Source organism: Lissotriton helveticus, chromosome 5_1 (assembly GCF_964261635.1).
Source record: "Lissotriton helveticus chromosome 5_1, aLisHel1.1, whole genome shotgun sequence".
NCBI lineage: Eukaryota > Metazoa > Chordata > Amphibia > Caudata > Salamandridae > Lissotriton > Lissotriton helveticus.
Window position 1 is genome coordinate 643923376 of NC_136065.1, and position 22936 is coordinate 643946311.

General features: G+C 41.2%; 1 protein-coding gene across 1 annotated transcript in view; it reads left to right on the forward strand.

Annotated features, from left to right (window-relative positions):
• LOC144753328 (neuromedin-U receptor 2-like) overlaps window positions 1–22936 on the forward strand; it is a 217123-nt gene that overhangs the window by 130060 nt on the left and 64127 nt on the right. Inside the window, exon 2 of the mRNA XM_078641064.1 lies at window positions 1355–2931. Coding sequence (XP_078497190.1) covers window positions 2049–2931 — 883 coding nt within the window. The 5' untranslated portion in view covers window positions 1355–2048. The remainder of the gene's footprint in view (window positions 1–1354; window positions 2932–22936) is intronic.

Below are 22936 nucleotides of genomic sequence, written 5' to 3' on the forward strand. Positions count from 1 at the left end.
GCAAATATTGTTTATTCTGAGTTTTTTCTCTGTTCAAATGTCCTCATTTATGAAAAATACTGTGCAATACCCGACTCAATATGTTTTATAAATTATCTCCCCATTGTTAGTTATGGAAAATTGCATCACATGTACTTAATTATTCATACCTAGTTGGATCAGTCCTCTTCTGTCAGTTCAAGAATCATGCACATTCTGCTTCACCCCAAGATGACAAGCTTCATAGGGTAATGGGTTAGGCAAGAATTTCGATGTTGGTTACTTCCATTGACAGACTCTAAGGGTTGAAGATGTTCAATGTGATTATCCTTCACAGACCATATAAGAAAGGCCTGATAGGTGTATTTGTCAGCCATATTGTTGTAATAAAAAAAACTATATACATAGGAACACATTAAATATCTTTGGATCAGCTCTCCTCTGTAAGTTCAAGAATCATTCACATTCTACTTCACCCCAAGATGACAAGTTTCATAGGGTAATGGGTTAGACTATTTCTGTCATAGGTTCTATAGCCCTGTGAGTGATGATATTTTGCCCGATCAGGTGTTCAGATTCGCCTGAATATGAGTGAGTGTCAGTGGGCTGATGAGTCACATTGAGTTTTCAATTTTTTCCTTTTATAGGTCCCGCTCCATTTCTTTCCTTCTTCTATTCCTTTTTTTTTTGGGTGAGTCTTACAATGTGCTAGATAGTCGTAGGGAGCTGCTCACTTTACTTTTCTAACTACAATTCATCTTGCATATGCTTATTGCGTTTGTGTGTCTGTTTTATTAAAGAAGCAAGAACGAGTCAGTGGGTGGATGAATGGATGCATGTCTTTAAGGATGACTTACAAAGTGCATAGACTCATCAGTGACGGAAGAGGCATGTGCAGTTATAAACCAGATCATTTTTCATTGACAGTGCTTGTTTCTCCCTTTTCTGCCTTTCTCTCTCTTTTGCTGTTGGTCAAAATCTGATGGAAATATATACTAGTGCCCAAGAATGAGTGCCTGTACCCACCACTAGCAAACTCCTTCTCAAATTAAGCACTGTATGTATCATATATGCAAGGATATGTATTTATAAAGCTCACAATCCTAGCTACAAATCAGTGGAGTGCTTCTTCATCGGATTTTGGGCAAATATTGTTTATTCTGAGTTTTTTCTCTGTTCAAATGTCCTCATTTATGAAAAATACTGTGCAATACCCGCCTCAATATGTTTTATAAATAATCTCTCCATTGTTAGTTATGGAAAATTGTATCACATGTACTTAATTATTCATACTTACTTTTTTTGCATAAAGTACTTCATCCTCACCATCATCTTGTAAATTCACACTTGTAAAATAGACTTTTCTGTATTTCAGCTAATGCCAAGCCAATTGGACCTCAGACCTCTGCAAAGAATTCTGACCTAAGGCCATCAAGCTCTTCGTGAAGCAAAAATAATTTCTTCTGTTTGACGACACATTTGAGACGGAAAGAAATCGAAATCTTCATACTTTTACCGACAGCAAAATGGATTATCAAGTATTAATGTATTTTTTAACAATGCAGAAATAATGGATTAGAGCCTCTAAAAGAGTATATTGTATCGTAAGTTATTTGAAATAGTTGTGTCATCTCATTAAAATTAATTCTGAAAATTACAGATTTTTGAAACGGTTGGCTCTGAATCAAGTGTCGCTCACTTGTTGCTTTTAGAAGTATTTCTGAAAGAAGATATTAGTCATGTAGGAAGATGAGCCCTGTAAGTTTGTACTGTTGTTTAAGTGTATGACATTTCAAGCTTATGACATCTGGACTTTGAAATTATATCATCATAAGCAGTTGCTTAATTAATATACTATGGGAGTGAGTCTTTGTGTAAGAATTGGTGGCTTGCCATCAACATCTCTGTATTGTGAGATTACTGCAAAGGTAAGGCACTCTATTGTAAGAATCTCTGAGGAATGCTTCTAATTCAGGCATATTTTAACAACGATGAACATCAACACCTGTTAAAAAATCACTTGTGTGTGGGTACAAGGCAAAACATCTCATCAGGATTGATTTGTCGCCATGACTGCAGTCCAGCAGGAAGACCTTTTCCAGATATGTTCTGAAGATCTTCAACTAGATACCTGCAACTGGACCTTCAGTAACGAGACTTGGAATGGTACCCCAAATCAGAGCAGAACCAGGGTGATCCAAAAACTACTCTTTAGGATCTTGGGACCCAAAACGTCCTCCTTCATTCTCCCAATCTCTTTGACTTATCTCTTTATATTTTTAACGGGTGTCGCTGGCAATCTTCTCACCTGCACCGTCATCGCTAAACATCGGAAAATGAGGACGCCAACCAACCTATATCTATTTAGCTTGGCCATTTCTGATCTTCTAGTGCTGGTTTTTGGAATGCCATTGGAAACATATGAGATGTGGCAGAATTACCCATTCCCTTTAGGGGAAGGCGGATGTTACTTCAAGACATTCTTGTTTGAGACTGTGTGTTTTGCCTCTGTCTTGAATGTGACTGCCCTCAGTGTGGAGAGATACATAGCGGTGGTGCACCCTTTGAAAACTAAAGATGTGATGACCAACACTCATGCTCGAAGGGTGATCAGTGCAGTATGGGTAACATCGTTTTTGTGCGCTATTCCAAATACCTCACTCCATGGAATCTACTACATCTATTTACCATCGCTGGAGAAAATAGAGGAGTCTGCCACATGCAGCATGCTCAAGCCCAAGTGGATGTACAACCTTGTAATTCAGATCACCACAGTGTTTTTCTACTTTGTGCCAGTCACGATAATTACTGTCCTGTATCTGTTAATTGGCTGCCGGTTAACAAAGGAGAAGAAGTTTCCGATTGGCAGACTTGGCAAAAACTGCAACAGCAATACAAGCTGGAAAATTCATCTAGAGACTGGAAGGAGAAGGCAAATCACCAAGATGCTGTGTAAGTACAATGATTATTTCTCTCTCTACCACATCTGCTTTTTTTGAAAAAGTAAAAAATATAGATCTTAAATACTTGGCTTTTTATGTTTTCATTAGAATAGTATATCAGTTTGTTGTGTTAAAACATGAATAGATACATGATTGTAGCAAATTGGATGACTTTTGTACTTGAAAACTTGTTTTTTTTAATCAATTCAGTTTTTCACTCTAGGCAGGCAAAGTTTAATCTTGGTGCCTGGCAACTTAATCTCGCTGTGCCAGAAAACACAATTGTGTGTTGTAATTTAAAAAAAAAAAAAATATGCAACAGAAAAGTTCACATACACAGTTTGGGGATTAGTGTCCCAATTCCTAATTTTAAATTCCCTGATCCTCCACGTCCCCTGGAAGGTTCTGTACATTTCTCAATCTCTCTCTTTCACATACACACACACAAACACACACACATGCACACACATGCAGGCACACATACTTGATGGATCCCTGAAACTGTACAGTGATATCTAAAGTCCTCACTTGAACTAGACCCACGCTATATCAAATACATATTATAAGTATGAATACAGTGGTACCAGCTTTCAAATAACAGGCGAAGCCTATATTTGAAACGGAAATCTAAGGACACTATGACCAAAGAAAGGGGCGAAAAGGAATATGTAGTCTTCCTCTTACCCATCTTACTCAACTCATGTCTCGCTTATACAAGTTGATACCACTTGTTATTGTTGCTTCTTACAGTGCTTTACAGATGTCTCAAAAATGTTCTTCTATTGTCATTTCTACCCTCATGTTCTGGGAATAGGACTAAACAAACTCTCTCTAAACAACCTTTCTTCCTGCTTGCTATATTCTTCTGCCATACTCCCATTGTAGATAGACCTCAATATCAAGGGGAGTGGAAGTAACATCGTGCATTCTTTGATCTTCAATGACCTCCATAATACTTTGACCTCCAGGGTGACTCCTTGTCCCATCCTATCTGCACAAGAACCTTCTATTTGTTTCTGTATCTTTGGCAGAAGTCATGTCCCTGACACTGTGGGTAGAAAGAGGAGTGCCTAGGGTTGCAGAAGACAAGATCATGGTTTGCAACAGCTACCTCAGACTATTTCTAATAGATCTGTGTTCACCATTTAGTCAGAGAGGAAGATATTCCTGAAAATAGGAACTTAGGGCCTGATTTAGATTTCGGCGGATGGGTTACCCCGTCACAATGGTAACGGATATCCTGTCTGCTGAAATCTAAATCCCATAGGAAATAATAACATTTAGATTTTGGCGTACGGGATATCTGCTACTGTTGTGTTGGAGTAACCCCTCAGCCGAAATCTAAATCAGACCCTTAATATAGGTTAGCTGTTTCTGTCCTATATACCCTTGGCACACGACTAATGAGTTTACGCAATGCATAACATCATTCACATTTTTGGAACAGCAGTGTATTTAGCCTACATCTTATACGAAGTTGAACGTTCACCAGCCTATTTGTAAAGCACGAACATATCACTCCCCCTAAAGGGTTTCAAAGTGCTGGGGGCCGTCGGGGAGATTAAGTGAACTATTGCCCAGAGTACCATGATGTTGAGCTGAGCTGCTACAGGCGCCGGGGATCGAACAGTGAACCCCGCACTCTAGAAGCAGCCGATCTGGCCACTGCACCACACCTCTCCCCCCCCACAGGTTGAGTGGCAGGTTGTGGCACAGACTAAAGACTTGCACAATTTTCCTGTCACTTTCAGATTCTTGAACGAAGGTAAATTCATTAGGGCATTTTTCTTAATGGACCATCAGTGTGCAGAGAAATTGGAGGCATAGGCTGGTAATCAATCTAAGAACAAGACAGAGGAAGTCAGTTAGATGTTCGCAGATGCCAAGGATCCACCAGAGAGCAAACTCCCTACATGTCAGGTCTGTTGATTATTTGCTGTTCAGAATCAGTCCACACTTTGAGGATAGATTCCGAAAGCAAAATAATATATATTTTAGAGTGGGAGAAAAAAAACATGGGGCAATTTCATCAGTCAATAATGAGGCAAGTGCACCCACAACGCTAGTGAACACATTTTCATCACAGAGATCGCGCCAGTCAGGGATTGATCTCTTAATATGGTGGACAGTACTCCATGGGGAGAGTGTAGGACAGGTCCTCTTCAGTCCTGGCAGGCAGCTGGGCCAGTCAACAGGGTATAAATAATCCCAGAGAAGTGATAACTAGTAAAATATGTTTGATTTGGATCAGGTGTGAGGGAAATTGTCCGCCAAAAATATGTAGACATTGAATATTTTGCAGTAGATAGGTAGGGAGTCCCGGGTAAACACTACTAACATAGTCAATAGATAATAGGATCATGGCCACATGGATTAAACTTTGCATGGAAATATTAGGAGTGGAAATCTGATGTGTAAATGTTTAGGGTAAAAACACCCCTATGTTCATCACTCTGCCAAGCGTATGTCTAAGGAAAGAGCCATTATTTCTGGACTCCTAAGGTCTTCTCATGATATTCTGAAGGTATACAACTATATTTATGTTTGGTACGAATGGCCCAGACCCACCTGAATGCAATCAAAATACTACATTGAATCCCTTGTACTACATGTAAAATGATCATGCTTCCATAGATGCATATGTTCCCTTCTAGATGTTTTCAGATAGCATGCTGAAGATGTATTAAAGTAGGTGTCCTACGGCAATGCTATTTAGATTGATTCACCAGTTAGTGTTCTTTGGAGGTTTCCACACTGTGATGGCTGCTTGGTAGTTTCATTAGCATTGCAGTCCATTCCAGAGGCGTGCCTGACTGATGTATGAACATATGCCAAACAGGTCTCTTTAAAGCTGTTAGTGCAATTGGAGGGATGGAATATTTATGATGTGTGGCTCATCAGCCTTGGCCGCTGCAGGTGAGAGTGGTATGGCGGTGGGTCCGACTGGGGGAGACGACCACAAGGCAACATTGATTATTTATTTAATTTTCTCTTGTGGCCGTCTCTCAAAATCAGCAGGCCCCACCACCCCACCGCTCTCTCCTGGAGTGGCCGTGGCTAAATCCCATGCTTACTGGGGCACCAGTCTCCAGTGTGTTGCTGGAGGCTCTGGTTATTTGGTCAGCATGATAGGTTGTATACTCTAAATATTTAGTAATAGAGTGTTTCTAGAAAAATTGCTTTCCTTATTGGACATATCCTATAATTATTAGCTACATGATTTGAGCAGGAAGCGGCAGTACCAACACACCTCCAAACAGACAGCATGTATTATGGGCTTTGGATTTTATTGTCATTGTTTGGTTGTAGTGAAGTCTTGCCAAAACAATGTCATGCATTTCTCGAGGGGTGGATTTAGTTGCAACTCACAGATTGATCAGTTTTTGTGCTGTGGAAGCAGCATCTGAGACCCACACTTATGAGAGGATTTCAGCAAGCCCCTGGAGTAAAGAGCAGTAGAGGAATGCTGATCATCCTACAGAAACTTACTAACCAAATATATGGGATTCTAGAAGCCTCGATGGACATGACCTGTTGGTTATTCCGAAAAAGATTCTAGAGAAGGAACATGCAACCTTCAGCCATTCTTTATATTTAAGTGCAGGTAGTGTGACTCAAAATACCAAATGTTTGAGGGTTCTTCACCTGTTCCTCCAAACAGATGAATCTTAGACTATACATAATAATCATAGGGGTGTGTTAGCAGCAGTAAGTTTATGAACCCAACAATGACATTCTGCACCAGGCAATTATAGATCCCACATAACAGTTCGCATGCCGTGTGCTCAAACTGGTTGAAATTGCAGGACCAGATTTAGAACAAAGTGCCCCAAAATAACATCACCAAGGTGTATCCCAAAATGGTGGGGACAAGAGAGATGAGGTATAATCCAGAAGGAATGGTGAGCCATGTTCCTGAAATCTGAAATTGGTTACGACATGATGCAGAAGGGCACATGATTAATGAAGAAGAGACAACTGAAGGATGGAGAGCTTTGTTCAAAAGACAGGGGTAGTTTGGCTTGAATTTCAATTACTGTATGATGTCCTTTCCCACTACTAATATGTTTCTTTAATATTATATATGTTGCTCGTCATTACATTTATAGCATTCTAGGGTCTAGGACCATCTTTTCTTGAAGCCAAATGTGTCCCTTATGATCACTTCCACTGCTCCATGACAATTGGTGAAAGGTTTAAAAAGGCTAAAATGGGTGGTTTAAATGTTTTGGTCACACCTGCCAGGCTATGGAATTCTCTACATGATAAATCTATCAAGACCCCCTTCCTGCAGCCTTTGATCAGCCCTTTCATTGCCTCCCTCTCGTTTGATGTAAATCATTGACTTTATGAAGTTCAGTGGCTCGCGGCATTTACATTCTCCACAGCATCTCAAACATCACAGAGGTTTTCTCATTGCCTTCCTCTTGGCACCATGTTCTACAATAACATTGGTCAGTTCATATTCAGTCTCTTTCAATTCATACATTTCATACGAAATGTCGGATATTGACCTCGATGGTTTGTTGTAGAACAATGAACATTCTTATTTTACTCTCTGTAACTTCGCTAATATCAGTTAAGTCGCCCTCATCGCTTGCCTTAATGGATTCCGATGAGTTGGTTGATTCCACCCTCTTATGTATGTGGTCTCATATCCTTATAAGGGGTAACTCTGCGCCGGAATCCACATCATCAGACTATTTCAGTAGATCTCCTGAGATCTAATTTTTGCATTTTCACAAAAAAAACGGAGTCTCTTTCATTGCCCCTGTTGACTGCTTTAAATGTTCAGTGGATCCCATTACTGTACAGATGTTAAATCCTGAGAGATTTCATTGGAGTTTCTACTTGCCTGTCCCTATGCTTTCATTAATTTCAATGCTGTCTCCTTTTGTATTGTCGGTGGTCCAAAAAAGAAACAGAGTATGTATTGATGATTGTCTGCCTCACATTTTCCTACAATTCATTGAACCTTTTATTCACAGTCTGGTCCACCACACACATTTCATTAGAATTTATTTTACTGACAAAATGTCTTACTTCAAACCCCTGATCTGATACTCATGTTTATTTATATCATTTTAGGCTATTTTAGTTATATATGATTTTGTAAAGAGCACAAAAGTCAGGAATGAGCCTCAGAGCATGTTACAGAAATAAACATTAAAAATAGTTACTATACAATTAATACGGGTACATCACATAAGATACAAATATACAATAATTGAGGAAAGGATGAATATAGGAAGATGTTACATAAAAGTCAGTGAAATAATTCCATGAACAAATTAGACCAAGGTTAAAGGTGTATTTTATAGTATAATTACAGCAGACATGGAGAAGCAAAGTCAAAGTCATAATATGCTTTATTCACTTTGGTAGTAAAATTATAAAAGAATATAAACACAATATATCAGATTAAAAGATTAAAAACAGAGATACATCATGAATCTGAACATGTGCAAACAGTGCCACAGTATATCAATTCATGTTGGAATAACAGGGTCATTGCAGATATATAGAGAATTCCTCTGATTAATCACTGAAAATAAATAGGTAGACATGATAGGAGTTGGTAATGATTGTAAAAACAAAGTCAGGGTGATGTCATACAAATTTATATTCACGCAGACAAGGTAATAAAATACTCTTCTTCAAGGCTTTACATAATTGACCAAAAAGGACAGTTTGCATGGTATTTTTTCATCTGACAAGTTGTCACAATGGGCACTTAAAGAGTGTCTTAGACCAATCATTTAGAGTAGGAAAAGTTATCATTTGGTGGAATGTATCCGACCTAAAACATGTTAAAATGAATCTATGTCTGGCATTCTGCTCAAAGTTAAGATATGGTTGTATGTTGTGGGTACCCATCATCATTTGATTTTCATGAACACAGAGTTTTATAAGCTTTCTGGTCCATGTAAGATACTCAATCAAGGATAAACAGGCCTGTTTCAAATCTTTTCTGCTAGTTAGATCCAGTGTTTTGGGGGAATTAAAGTACTTTGGATGCCCTAAATCAGAACACAAGTTTTTAATATAATTCAGGCAAGGGATTTGTAAGAAAACAATGATTGAAAAAAATTCCTGATGATCTCACGGTTCACTACGGTATTGTCTAAAGCCCAAATTTTATACTAAAGGAGCGTTGGCTGAATTCTATCGACATCTGTTAAAAAAGGGACACCCAGTTCTGAGTGACAGACAACTGAGAAACAGCTGACAAGAGAGTCCTGAGAAAGGAATTTTCCACAAGTTGGAGAGGTTGATGTTGCTGTACCCCCAGACACCGGTCCCATATAAGGTGGTCGACGAGCACTTAGCCGTTTAGATGGCTAACATTTCCTTAGGTTGCTTCTTACCTAATTTTGTTGCAAAATTGTAGAGTGCTGTAAAGGCTTTCATAAAATATAATGTTATGGTGCCAATCACCTGTTTCCAGGATCCATGTTTGTCAAATAAAATGCCCAAATAAGTAAAGAATGAAGTAAAAATATTCTTAGTCTTCTCAATTGTAAAATCACGGGATTTCGAAATCTCCTTCCACATTTCATTTAATGGATTTACTAAAGGCCCTAATTCCTTCTTATAATATGCAAAACAAGAAAGTAGCCATTGCAGAGCCCAGGATGCACAGGCAATGAGAATGGCATTGTCCTCATTTAGGAGAGCCAGAATCAGATGATGGGCGAATTGAGGGAGATCAGTGCAATTATGTATTAAAACTTTGCCTAAATTAATAATGTATAGGATGAACCGAATGGGGGCGAGAATGCACCCCTATCTGACTCCCCTTTCTACACTAAAAGGATGGGTGCAGTCCCCTCCTAAGGCCATATTGGACCCTGGCCATTCTCCTTGAATACAACTCCCTTAGGAACTGAATAATGCGTGGATCCACGCCAAGCTCAGTCATGATGGCAGACAGCTCGTCATGCATAACATAATCAAATATACTAGATAAGTCAACAAAGGCTAAAAACATATTACTCAGCTTGGTCATTGTATACTTTCCAACTAAAAGATTGAGGTTAGGTCTTTGTTTTATTGTCCCGAGACCACTACGTAAACCATATTGGAGGTCAGATAAAATATTATTGCGTGTATCCCACTCTGCTAGTATATACTAGATAATACGGCCTACTATTTTTAACAGTGTGTCAAGCAATGAGATTGGGTGATAGGAAGCCGGTAAGGAATGATCCCCCTTCTTATAATTAGGAAAAATAGGTGACTCTGCCCATGTGCTCAAAAAACCTGTGGTGCAGGATGCACCCAACACCTGGGTCAATAAAGGGCCCCAAACAAGAACATTTGTCTTGAAGAAGTCCATGTAAATACCTTCAGGGCCTGATCCTTTCTCACCCTAACTAGCCATTGGGTCCTTTTGTCCTCCTCTAACGTAAATGTGAGACTAGAGATACTACTAGGGGGTTTTACAGTAGCAGCTTCCAAAATCCTAGTGTACAATCTCTGCTGATATCTTGTTGGGATTTGAATAAATATTTCTAAAATGATTCATCCACTCTGCTTCAATAATAGCAACCTCCAGTCTTGGGATGTTCTCTTCTCTCATGTAAGGGCTATTGATCAAGCGCCAAAATGCTGTACTATCTTTATTGAGGCTTGCTTTGAGGAGGGATTCCCGTGCTTTGTCCTTCAAGTCTTTTTTCCTCTGCTTTAAAGGTTATCTATATTTGTGTCTCCTCGCCTGCACTTCATGTGTGCACCTTGTGGTTTTATGAAGGGCTTCCTTAAGACATTTGTGATTTGTGAGCCTTGGTGCAAATGGAGTCGAACCATCCATGTCTATTCCGGATAGGCTGTTGCCTAGTAGCAGATAAAACTTCTTTAATCCCATTTGTTATGATGAGGAAGGCCTTAATAATGTGTTGTCTAGACATATTTCAAAAGCCTTTCTGTATGTGGAAACCAGCCTTTTCAAAAAGTCATTGGAACTGACCTGAGACCAACAGAGAGCAAGACCATTGTGTGGCAATCTCTATATTGTCATCTAGAAAGGATGTACCAGTTTTAACTTGAGTAATCAACCTATTATGATCAAAAGCTACACTTCGTGGATAGTGATCACTCAGCGAGATATTGTGTGTGGTAAAATTAGATATCAACAAAGAGTGCCTGTAGAAGGATGATATCTAATCCATATTGATAATTTCCCCTAAACCATTAACAGTACTCTTAAAATCAGCAGTGGGCACACAAAGTTTGATGTAAAAGGCATGATTATATTGAAATAAAATTGCATTTAATTTAACACCATAACCACTCTGAGTGAAGTGGGATAAATCACATTCTACAGATGTCCATCAAACCACGGATCTTATTTGAAATCGACGGGCACAAATAAATATAATCAAAAGTGTAATAACATCTCTTGTACTGCCCTTACAACTGGATTCAAGATCATGGTCAAGTTGATCTAGAACAGTCAGAAGTTCACTTGTCGGGGCGTTGTTATAAAAGTTAACCATCACACATTAAAGAGGGGAAAAATTTTAATGATAACGAATTGAAAATAGTGTGAGGTTGTCATGCTGGATACGTTGCAGAAAGGCAACTAATTAGAGATATAGATGGCTGCAACCAGCCTTGCTCTACTTTGGTTCATGGACACTGCTGACACATGGATGATTCTATATCCATTGATGTGTATATGGTCCCTCCATTTGTTATGGCACTATTGATAATTGGAATAACAGCCAGAGATGGATCTACACCAAGTCAGTCAACTCCATCTAATGGTGCTAGTCTATCAAGGCGGTTGTAAGTTGGAATGGCAAAATGTAATGCAGGGTTGGAGATGGTTTAATAGGTGATTTTTGACTGTTGGCAAAAATGGTGGCTGATAGAAGTAGCCAAGCAGTAGAACTGACGTTTGGTGTGACTGCACGGTGGTAGACCTAGTGCACAGTAGCGGCTCCTGGAGGGAGTGCTGCCGGGTGGTGATGCAGGGCGGGGGAGGGGCAGGGTGGGGGGATAGTAAACTCCAGATTATGAAATAAAACCGTCCTGCAGCACTCCCTCCAGCCAGTATTATATCCATTAAACTGGGTGATTTCAAAGCCAGAACTACACATTCCCTGGCAACCTTTTAGTGCCCTTGCCAACCCATTGTACCCTTCCTGCCATTTTAAAATCATCAAAAAGTGCCTCTGCAAGACCTGTTTAGTTGCCCAACCAATTAATGACTTATTTCTCAATGGTTATCAGGATTCTAGTTCAACCCCTGGAGCAGTAGGTATGTTTCCCATAATTACAACATAAGGTGTTGCTTCGGGGGGGGGGTAGTTCTAACACATTACACTTCCTGTCCACCTTGCCTAGCGATAACTTGCTGCAGTGCTGTGTGTTAGAATGTGAGGGTGGAAATGTGTGGCAAGACATGAAAAGAGTATTAACAACTCCGGCAGAAGCAGGGCTTATTGTTTAAAAGGGGTGATAAGAGGCAACAAAAGAAGAACAACAATGGTTAACACACAAAGAAGAGTTCTTTTGCAGGTGCGGTTGGTGTGTGATGTATGTGCTTTATTTCATATGTCCTTAAAACACTTTAGGATACAGCCAATGCGTTTCCCCCTTCAAGAGGGCTTCTTCAGGGCAAAGTTATTAAAATTCATTAGTCGGTGCACAAGTTCATATCAAAAGAACACCACCGGAGACTGGCGTCAGAGAACGTCACTTGTAATGATCGAAACTTCAATGTCCCCAGGCCTTAATGAATTTACTATGTCACGAGGCCTCAGTGTCCTCCTAGTCCCCGGCGTCTCCAAATAGTTGGTAAATATCTTCAAGAGTCAGAGGTTCGTCCTGTGCTCGGTGTCCATGCCCGACTATTTGGAGACTCTGGGGACTAGGAGGACACTGAGGCCTCGTGAAATACCGAATTCATTAAGGCCTGGGGACATTAGAGGTTCGATCATTATAAGTGACGTTCTCTGACGCTGGTCTCCGGTGGCGTTCTTTTGATATGAACTGTTGCATCGGCTAATGAATTTTAATTACTTTGCCCTGCAGAAGCCCTCTTGAAGGGTGAAACGGGTTGGCTGTATCCTAAAGTGTTTTAAAAATATATGAAAAAAGAACTTACATCGCACACCAACAGCACCTGCAAAAGAACACTTCTTTGTGTGTTATTCATTGTTGTTCTTCTTGTGTTACCTCTCATCACCCATTTTGTTATTTTGTATTTATCTGTGGCCATGTGGCAGCTAGCCATTTGAGGTGGACAATACGTGTGCTTAAAAATACTAATGACTAGCCGAGGTGGTGCAGTTGTCGCTAACCCTGCTGCCTTTCTCATGTGTGGAATGGCATATTATTTGTCCAGCGCACTGCTATTTACATGCAAAATATTAATACCACCAGCGATGGCCTGAGATACAGGATGAGCACTCACAATTTGAGGAGGAACAGGTAAAACCAAGGGGAAACAAAGGACCCCACAGCCCCGGCAATGCGGGGTGCCCTAGCTCCAGAGGGCTCCCTCAGCAGAGTACCCTGGCTGAGAGATCCGGAGTGTGGTCAGAGGGTGCCCCCTCCATGTACTTTGAAGGGGGGCCCCCTCAAGTTTTGTTACACCATTGGCTAAAACCCTAGTAGGAACTTCTCCAGTTTTAGGCATGGGATGAAGAGTAGCAGGAGTTAAATTAGACTTCAGTAAGTCTAAACAACTGGAGGTAATAGTCTCCACATGCTTTAATCTGGTAACAAATACAGTCCAAAGAGATTTTTACTGTAGATTCCAAAGATTAAAAATAGAGAACAGACTTTTATGGTGTTCTGAAGAAGTCCTGAGATTTGTTACACTAGACTTGGTGCTAATTGATCTGGAAAGTACATTAAGTTTAGCAATTGCTACATCCCAAATCGACGGATTACTGTCAGTTGCATAAGAATGAGCCCCGGGTGTCCTCGTTCATTTTGAAGGTGGTTGTGATCTACAATCAGCTGGGGAAAATACAAGCTGAAATAGGTTGCACAAAACCCTTTGCCCCATCTACTGCAACAAACCCAGAGGATTTAACAAGGTAATCTTGTGTGAGATCCTGTGTTAGGGTGCCCATCAGACCTTGATTACAGTCTCTTTTCAATACTAGAAATGTCCCCTTCAGTATCTTCCATGTCCCCTGTTAAATAGATCATAATTGTAGTGTGGGACGGGCCAGGGGATTTGGATGCCTTGCCGCAACATTTTGATTTGGCTGTGATTGAAGGATTCTCTCTCTTTCCCATGTTCGGATAAACAGCAAAAGCAATTCAGTTTGAGTCAGATCATAGGCCTAGGCACCAAGGCACAAGCGAGGCAGAGTCATGCAACAAAAGAGCACAGAGAATATCTGCTCTTCAAAATAGAAAGCAGCTCTTTCAAAATCCCCGCAAGTCTAACCAACATGCAAATTAAATGTAGCAGAGCGAAGTTACCCGAAAATATGAAGGCCAGTAAGCGTATGTATACTCACAGAATTCCTTGAGCCCAGTGTAATCAGAGACATCAGCTGTAGCGCACATATGATGGACGTAATAAAGGGTGTAGCCCAGCATGGCCTTCTACGGTTGCTGATGGGTGCAAGACTAGACTGCTGTTGGACCCGGGCTTTTCCTGGGCGCGTCCAGCCAGGTGGGACCTGAAAAGCGCTTTAAAGCACTGATGCAAACTTGCGGCAGGTGATCAGTAACAGGGGCTGCCTCCTGTGCCCCACTGACCTTTGGTATGCCGAGTCCCTCTCCAACAATCTCTGACATGGCAGTACCCGAAGAAGCGCTGTATATCGCTGATGTAAACATGCGGCAAGTGAGCAGAAACAGGGACCTCGTCCTGGGCCCCATTAAATTCTGGGTTGCCGAGTCCCTCTCCAACCGACATGGAGAATCAATTCACGTATACGCTTACATGTAAACAGAGACACAAAATGTCAACAAACTGCAAAATACTTTAACATCATTAAAGATATAAGTAAACCAGTGTACGTTACTGGGAAGGAGAATATAACTTTAAAAGATTAGAACAGTAAGATGATACGTATGAACATTGTGTCAAGGCCTTTGAAGGCCTGTCAAGTTTCCTTTTTCCTTACCCAAGGAAAGGGGAGCTCCTCTCAGCAGCAATGATGCCACCCTGCACTAGTTAGTACACATGAAAAGTGTTAAGCCCAGTTTGGAAAAAAGCCACAAAGAGCAAAAAACCTACTTGACAATCTTGTATGATTTGAGTGAAGATGAAGATTTTTTTATTCACTATTTAGGGGGCGATTCCGATTTCGTCCGGAAGGGCTCAGAACCATGTTCGGAGCCCTTCTGACCGAATCGGTCACTGCCGGACAGATTCCGTTACGACCAAGCCATTCCGATGGGCTCGGTCGGAAAGGAATGTGACTAGGATTTCCAGATTGCAGACAACAGGCTCGACCTGTCCGCATTCCGGAAATCCCACAGTACTCCCCCGGTTGCCTCTTTATGACCGAGGGAGTACGATGGCAGCTTTTCACTGCATTTTCGTGCCGGTCTGTCCGGCAACAAAAGGCAGTCAGAAGCTGTCTCTGAGGGCCCCCAGCAGGGCCCCCATGGGTGTGAGGCCGCCAGATGGTGGCCTGGGGGCACCTAGGGTGCCCCTCCATTGATCCGTCACAGGGTGCAGTGATGAACTGCACCCCTGCTCTCTACAATGCAGGCCTGCATTCCGCTTGGAATGCATGCTTGCATTGTAAAGTATACCAATGCGACCAAACCCTGGGGTATATTATCAAGGGGGTTTATCTCCGCTTTTTTGGCTTTAAAAGCCAAGAAAGCGGAGATAAAATTATCTCCCTATTACCAAGCTGTCGCTAACACCAGTTAGCGACAGCTAATAGGAGATAGCGACCATCTTGGGCCCCGCTTTGCATGTCAGTGATATTTATCACTAATGACATGCAAAGTGGGCGTGCCAAGATGTTAGCGACTGGAAACAGTCGCTAACATCGCTATCTCCTATTACCAACTTTTGGAGATATTCGCGCTAAGCGCGAATATCTCCAAAAGCTAACACCTGCCCTGAGCAGTTCTTAGCCATGTTAACCAATGGGAGGTGGATAACATGGCTAAGAGCATTTGCTCGATAATGCATGAATATCGCGGACTTTTCATCGATATTCATGCATTGCGGCCGTTTTTTATCGCATTTGCGATAAACCTTGCTAATAGCAAGGTTTATCTGCGATAAAAATCGCCGATGTGCGGCGATAATTTTTGTCTCTAAACAAGTTAGAGACAAAAATTATCTCTATTGGTTGGTAATATGCCCCCCTGTTCGGTCACATCGTACTAGCAGGGCTGTAACCGACGACAGCAGGTCAGTCGGTTACAGCTCCTGGCCGATGTCGGACTGACCTGAGTCCGTCCGACATCGGAATAGGCCCCTAATTGTTTTGCATATTTTCATGTTACAATGATTCTTTCTCATGATTTCCATATTTCTGTGCTTAACATTTAAACATATGGCTTGCACCAAACATAAGTGGTATTCACAGTGTCCATAACAAATCAAATAAGTTCAAACTTAAACAAGTTTTGGTATTTGAGTCCAGCAGACAACATTTTATGGAGAGATTTACTTATTGATAAACTGGTTTAACATATTGAGAACCTCTGTGTCAGCATAACTATAATTTCTTCAGAGCCCCAGAATTTGGTTTGACACCCAAGGAGACCCTTCTCCAAGCACCACCGACTCTGAATCAAATAATTTTATAGCGTGTCGGAATGGCTTTACATGGGCATATTGATTTGGGGGACGGAAGTGCAGGGAATGCGATCTGTAAGAGGTAATGAATAGAATTAGTAGTCTACATTCTCGTCTCCGTTACATCCTCATACACACTGAGTCTCAAAATTCACCTGAAATAAAAGTTTCCTTAAGCATCCGCAGCGTGGTAGGGAACACTAATTACTGTTAACATAGATGAACAAATAGCATGTTATTTAATACTTTTTAGTACTTGATATTTCACATGCTTAACATTCACAGCATTTCTGTACTTTTCTTTTGTGATCACTGAACAAAAGGAGTATGACAGATTATCGTCTGCTGGGGTGTCTTTGATTCTTCAGCTATGTCTGTGACCTTTGAAAATCAAATCAATACTGAGCATCCAATTCATCACTGTAGTCACCAGATAACTAGAGAAAGCTCTGAATTTTCAAACATAAGAAATAAAACGTTCTTAATATGTTTCCATAATCATTTGAACAATGTTCCCAGGAGTTTCTCGTTTAGTTTCTACAGAAATATGTTCAAAACCGAGGTTATTTTATTATATCAATGGACTTCTCAAAACACTGAGTTCCTGATTTAGAGTTTGGTGGATGGCAACCCGTGAGTCAGGGTGGCAGGGGACATTAAGCCCACCTCCCTGACAGGCTACCATCTGCCAAATTTAGAGATCACCACCAGCCCAGCAGGGATCTCTGTACCTTGCCTGGAAGTGCTGTTATGGCAGTTGCTGGCAAAGTAGAAAAGCTTGGTGGATGGCCATCGCTGATTTTGATAGCCTTCCAACCAACTTTATTAAAGCTTTTGATTTGCAGAAACAACCTCCCAAAGTAGGAGTATGTTACTGAAAAACAAATACCTAATGACTCATATATCCAAGGACTTTTCCCTAGGTGTAGGTGTTATTTGTTTGCATTTTACTGTCCTGGTCCACCAGTTTTTTCCTAGCTTTGATGTACAGACAAAAGGGCAACGCACTGTGAACCCTAAATCAGCTCGGGCCTTTAATAAGGGAGCGGGCCTTTAATGGCCCGGAGAGCCCCTTACAGAGGGCTCTAGGGCTATTAGAACATTCCGCCCCCAGAGGGAACAATGTTCTCATTTGTAAAACAAAGGCCTCACAGAGCCGGAGGGGATTGAAATACCCTCTTGCTCCATGAGGCATTTTTTTCACAACAACAGCTGTGAACAAACATCTGAATGTTGGAGCTCCAGGCTCCTACCAGCCATTAGATGCCCGGAGCACTCCATTGAATTTAATGGAGCTCATAACATTCCAATGTTCTAATAATAGTTAGGCTACCCTAACCCAAAATGCCCTTTACTAAATGTTTCTTTCAACACTGGCAAACTTCTCATTTATATCTTACCAAAGGACAGTCATGGGGCCACAGCATCATTATGTTTTTCCTTCATTGTGAACTAATTTCTGGCACACAGTCTTTCTTAATAGTTTTGTAGAGCTTCTTTTATCTTCTGAGCCTGATTTTCAGGCCCTTGTTTTCTTCTGTTGGTTGTTTATGACTTGGCTTACACTGAAGGCGGTTGGTCACCTTGGGTTCATTGAGTTCTCCTGGTTAGATGCAGATTGTCCCTGTTACTTTAAAGTGCTCTTTGCGCTATTCAGGTTCACTTTGTATTTCCTCAGGGTGGTCTCATATCTGATTTGTTAACTATTGCTATCAGAAGTGTATCCCATGCGCCTTTTTCTATTCTGTCTCTTCTTTTCTTCTGTGTTGTGTACATTGTCTCTATCTCTGCCATCCCCATCTTTGTAGATCTTTAAGCCCTATTTTGATGAGTGGAGTATTTGCCGCTGTCCACTCCTTGGCCAGAGTCTATGCCAAGTCTATGAACTTGTTTGTGCATTTGTATTTCTGTAGTCTCACTATCAGCCCCTACAGACTAAGCTCTGGTTCACTAGTGACAATTAAGTTGTATGCCAAAGAACAGATGCGAGGACCTACGGTCCCCTGAACTTGAATGGAAAAAAAGTGCTAAAAAAGAAAAGAATTCCAGAAAAAAAATCAAGAAATCTGACTGCAATAAGAAAAAATCAAGGATTAAAATAGTAGCAAGTTGACAATTAGCAAGATGAAACAAAAATGAAAAAATGTGCTGCGATGCATCCATCACAAGTTAATATCTCCTTTATTTATAATTCAAAAAGTAACTGACATCATGGAAAAAACAATACTTCATCCTTAAATTAAAACTTTAGTCAATAATCTCTGGAAATGTAGCCATCTTTTAATAGGCATTTCATAAGGCTTGACCTTGTTACCTTTCCCTACAGATGCTTGATGTAAGTTACAGAACACCTCTCCAGGTGACCCCAAAGGTGGGAAAGCTGGCGCGGGCAGGGCTGCAAGAATGCCCAGCTGTGCACTCAGTGTGTCATCCTAAAATATGCGATCTGACGGGAAACATCCTTTACAACGCAACTTTTACCACGCAGTGCCTTTACAACGCAGGTTTTTCAACGCAAGTCATTACAACAAATTGCACTGGGGGGTGCTCTAGGATAGGTAATAGTTTAATTTACTATCCAACACCTTCCCTACTATCCACGGGGACTGGAGTTGGAATAGTAAATTAAACTATTCACTATCCAGCACCCCCAACGCAAGTCGCTGTAACGACTTGCGTTGAAAAACCTGCGTTGTAAAGGCATGCATAGTAAAAGCATGCGTTGTAACAACGTACATCCCGATCCGACTGCATGATGTTATGTGTATGACTGGACATAATTTTAATTATGCTGGAGTAATTTGCATTATTTCAAGAATTTCCTATTATGCCAGTAACGCGAAATTCCTGAAATTAGGCCATTATGCTAAGTAATGAAGTTACGCGCCTGTCAATGTAGAAATTTAGTGCGAAACACGGCTTCAGGGCCAACAATTAACGCAAAAATACGAGAAAGTACTCAAGCCACCTTTGTATGCCATGCTTTTGTTTCGTTGCAACTCGTGTCAAAAACTGATGTGAGGTCACATTTTGCTCTAAAATATAGCCAGAAATGACAGATTTGCATTTCATATATTTATGCATATTTTCGTGGAAATTTGCCAACATTTTCAATAACTACACAAAAACTAATTATGCAATGTATGCATATCTCTAATGATAAGCACACTGTCTTCTTCTCAACATTCACCACTCAGCATGAGAGTAACACGTTGATGTGTGCAGGCTCTTTTACCCTTAGCGACAACTCTAGAAGAAGAGATAAATGTTCTCAAGCTCATGGAAGCAGCTAGGAGTTCACAGAAGAAAAATGGTGGGTAGCAAATAGTGTCTTCATCTCTTTTTTGAACAGATAGCTGGAGGGACAGTGTGAAAAGGGAATGTAATAGAGTTACTGGTACTGGAAGTGCAGCCAAAGAAAAGTTGGTTTGAGTATGTTGAGTGTGTTAGAGATGAGGATGTTTCGTCACAAACCCCATCTGAGTCTCTGACATTACTGATCCCACAAATTCATATTGTGTCAAAACCCATTTTTCTAGCCTTGCAGCAAGTTTCTGTCACTGCTAAGCTTTGTTTCCATATTTAACTAAATGTATTCTCTCATTTCCAGTTAGGTTAGTACCCCTTTTTGCCAGTCTCCTTTGCATAATGCTTCATTTTCAGTCTCTACAGCAGGATTACCCAACTTTGTCCCCATCCGGTGAGAGCAAAACTAGATATTTAGCTTGGGTACCTCAGAGACAAAATGACCTTGATTTCAAGGAGTAGCTCGCAAGAATCATGGAACAGATCGCTGGGGCAGTATGAAGCTGTATCATCTCATAAAAATACATCATGTTGTCCACCTTTGGCTCTCACAATAATAGGGGTTTCTGGAGCCAATTTGAGGCATACACAAGGTCAAAGTTACCAGTGGTCCTTATGAATGGGCACATGTGAGAAACTGGCTAAATGAGAGGATGTTTTCCCTGATCAAGCTACAGCCACAATCCTCTATAGGATGAACCACAAAAAGTCACTAAATTAACATCTGCTTAATCCTCTGGTAATTTGAAATAAATCAGCCAGGCTTAACTTTAGAGGCAATGTGTAAAGCATTAATGTAGCACGTAAATTGTAATGAAGTAAAACACAAGAAAGTTTCAAACCAATTTAGAATAATAGTGCAAATTGTAATACATTATTTGACACAATAAGAAACAGTCCAATTAGAAGAACCTGAGATAAGCAATTTTTAAAGTTGTTGAAGAAATCAAGTGCTAAGAAGCAAAAAGCTTCTAAGTGGAGCACGGGCCGCATACAGGACCGAGTTAAGTCTGCTGGAAAAGCACCTTATGGCCTGAGCACTGAGATGTGAAATTATTGTCTCAAACTGTTCAGGTCAGCATTGAAGAGTCTACAACGAGAAGCTGTGATGTGAGGTCAAGCATCGAGCTGCATCGCTGAGAAGTAGAGCCAATGAGCTGTCGACGACGACTTGCGATGCGGGGTCCGTCACATCAAAGGAGGGTATTATCCCCTGTAACTTGAATGGAGGGCCGGCCGACAGACCCATGGAGCTTTCCTGGTTGTTTGAGTCCACATAGGCAGACTAGATTCAGCAGGGCAGCTCACAGCAACAATAAAGTCCTTAGTCAGCACAGCAGGTTTGGGAAGCAAGGCAGGCTTCACACAGCTGGGCATTCCTTCATCCTGGTAGAGTCCGCAGGTCCAGAAGTGATCTGAAGAGTGGGTCTGATGGTCCAATATTCATATTATGAAGTGGGAGGAGCTTCTGGAGTTTCCCCTACAGAAGCGTTAGGCCTGGACCCAGCCTGTTTAGAGGCACAAAAGGCTAGTGTGTAGTCCTTTGTCTGTAGGCTCAGACAGTGCCTATGAAGTGCAAGTGTGGTGGGTGACACCCTGCCCCCTATCAAGCCAGAGATAGCCCACCCTGCCAACACCCACACCCATACTGTCTAGGAGGAATAGACAGAGGTCAACTACCAACTACACCTAGTCATGTGACCCAGGGAGAACCTGCAGGCACCAAATGGTTAGAGCAAGACAATGCAAACTTTCTAATAGTGGCTTTTTCAAATTTTTGACTTACAATCCAACTTCATCATTAAAGAGGGTTTCAAATTACAATTCCTCAGATACAAAACATGACTTCCCAGCCTGTTCCCAATCAGAAGTTAGTACTTAATAAACGTAATAAGGTAACCCAATGCTAGCTTATGGGAGATTTTTACCTCACAGTAGTGAAATACATATTTAGGATGTTTTCACTCCCTAGACACCTAAACCTTAACCCCTTCCATGCTCATGACGAGCTCAGCTCGTTATGCAGTACACTGCTTGTGTGCTCATGACGAGCTGAGCTCGTCATGAACCATGGGAATCAAAGATTATCAGCACAGAGGATGAATTGCTGTAGCATTGCTGTGGTTAAAATACATATCCCACTTTTCAATTACAATGCAAACAGGATGTGCTGGGCTGTTTATGGCCTACGGTGACTTCTATGTATTAAAAAAATAGGTTTTAGACTTTGCAAGAGGATTATATTGCCAATTCAAATTGGCAGTTTAAAACTGCTGCCAGGCTGCAGTGGCAGGCCTGAGATATATTTCAGGGGGCTAGTTCAGTGGATAGCACAATAGGTGCAGCAGGCCCAATGGTAGCGTTTAATTTACTGATCCTCGGTATATGTTATGCCACTTTAATAGGGACATACATACATTAAATATACCAATGAGGTGTAAACCTACTTTACCATGTTTTAGGGAGTAAGCACAAGCACTTCACCACTGGTTAGCAGTGGTAAAGAGCACAGTGTCCTAAGGCCAACAGAAATTAATACAGCAAAATAGGTGAGGTGAAGACAAAAAGTTTGGGTAAAGACCACCCTGAGGCGGACAGGTCTAACATCGCTCAAATGTAGAACTTACCTATCAGTAGGATCCAGAGCAAAGGGAGCGGGCCACGCAATGAATGGGAGTAGCTATGGGAGGTTCAGGGCACAATTCCCAAAGCAACTCTGGGAAAGGGGGAGCTAAGCTTAATGTCAGTATGGACGGTGTGACCTCTACATTCTCTCTTCCCAAAGGATTCTGTCATTAACCTTCCCTTTCTCACTTTCATTCCTTTTCCTCCCCAGGATTTATTTCTGCAGTTCATGTTTGCTCATGCCTGGGCAACTCTATTATCTGGGGACTGGGGCAGACCATCTGTCGACTCTGTAGATACAAGATGGGTGAATCCTCACAGGTCGCCAGGCTGCAATATT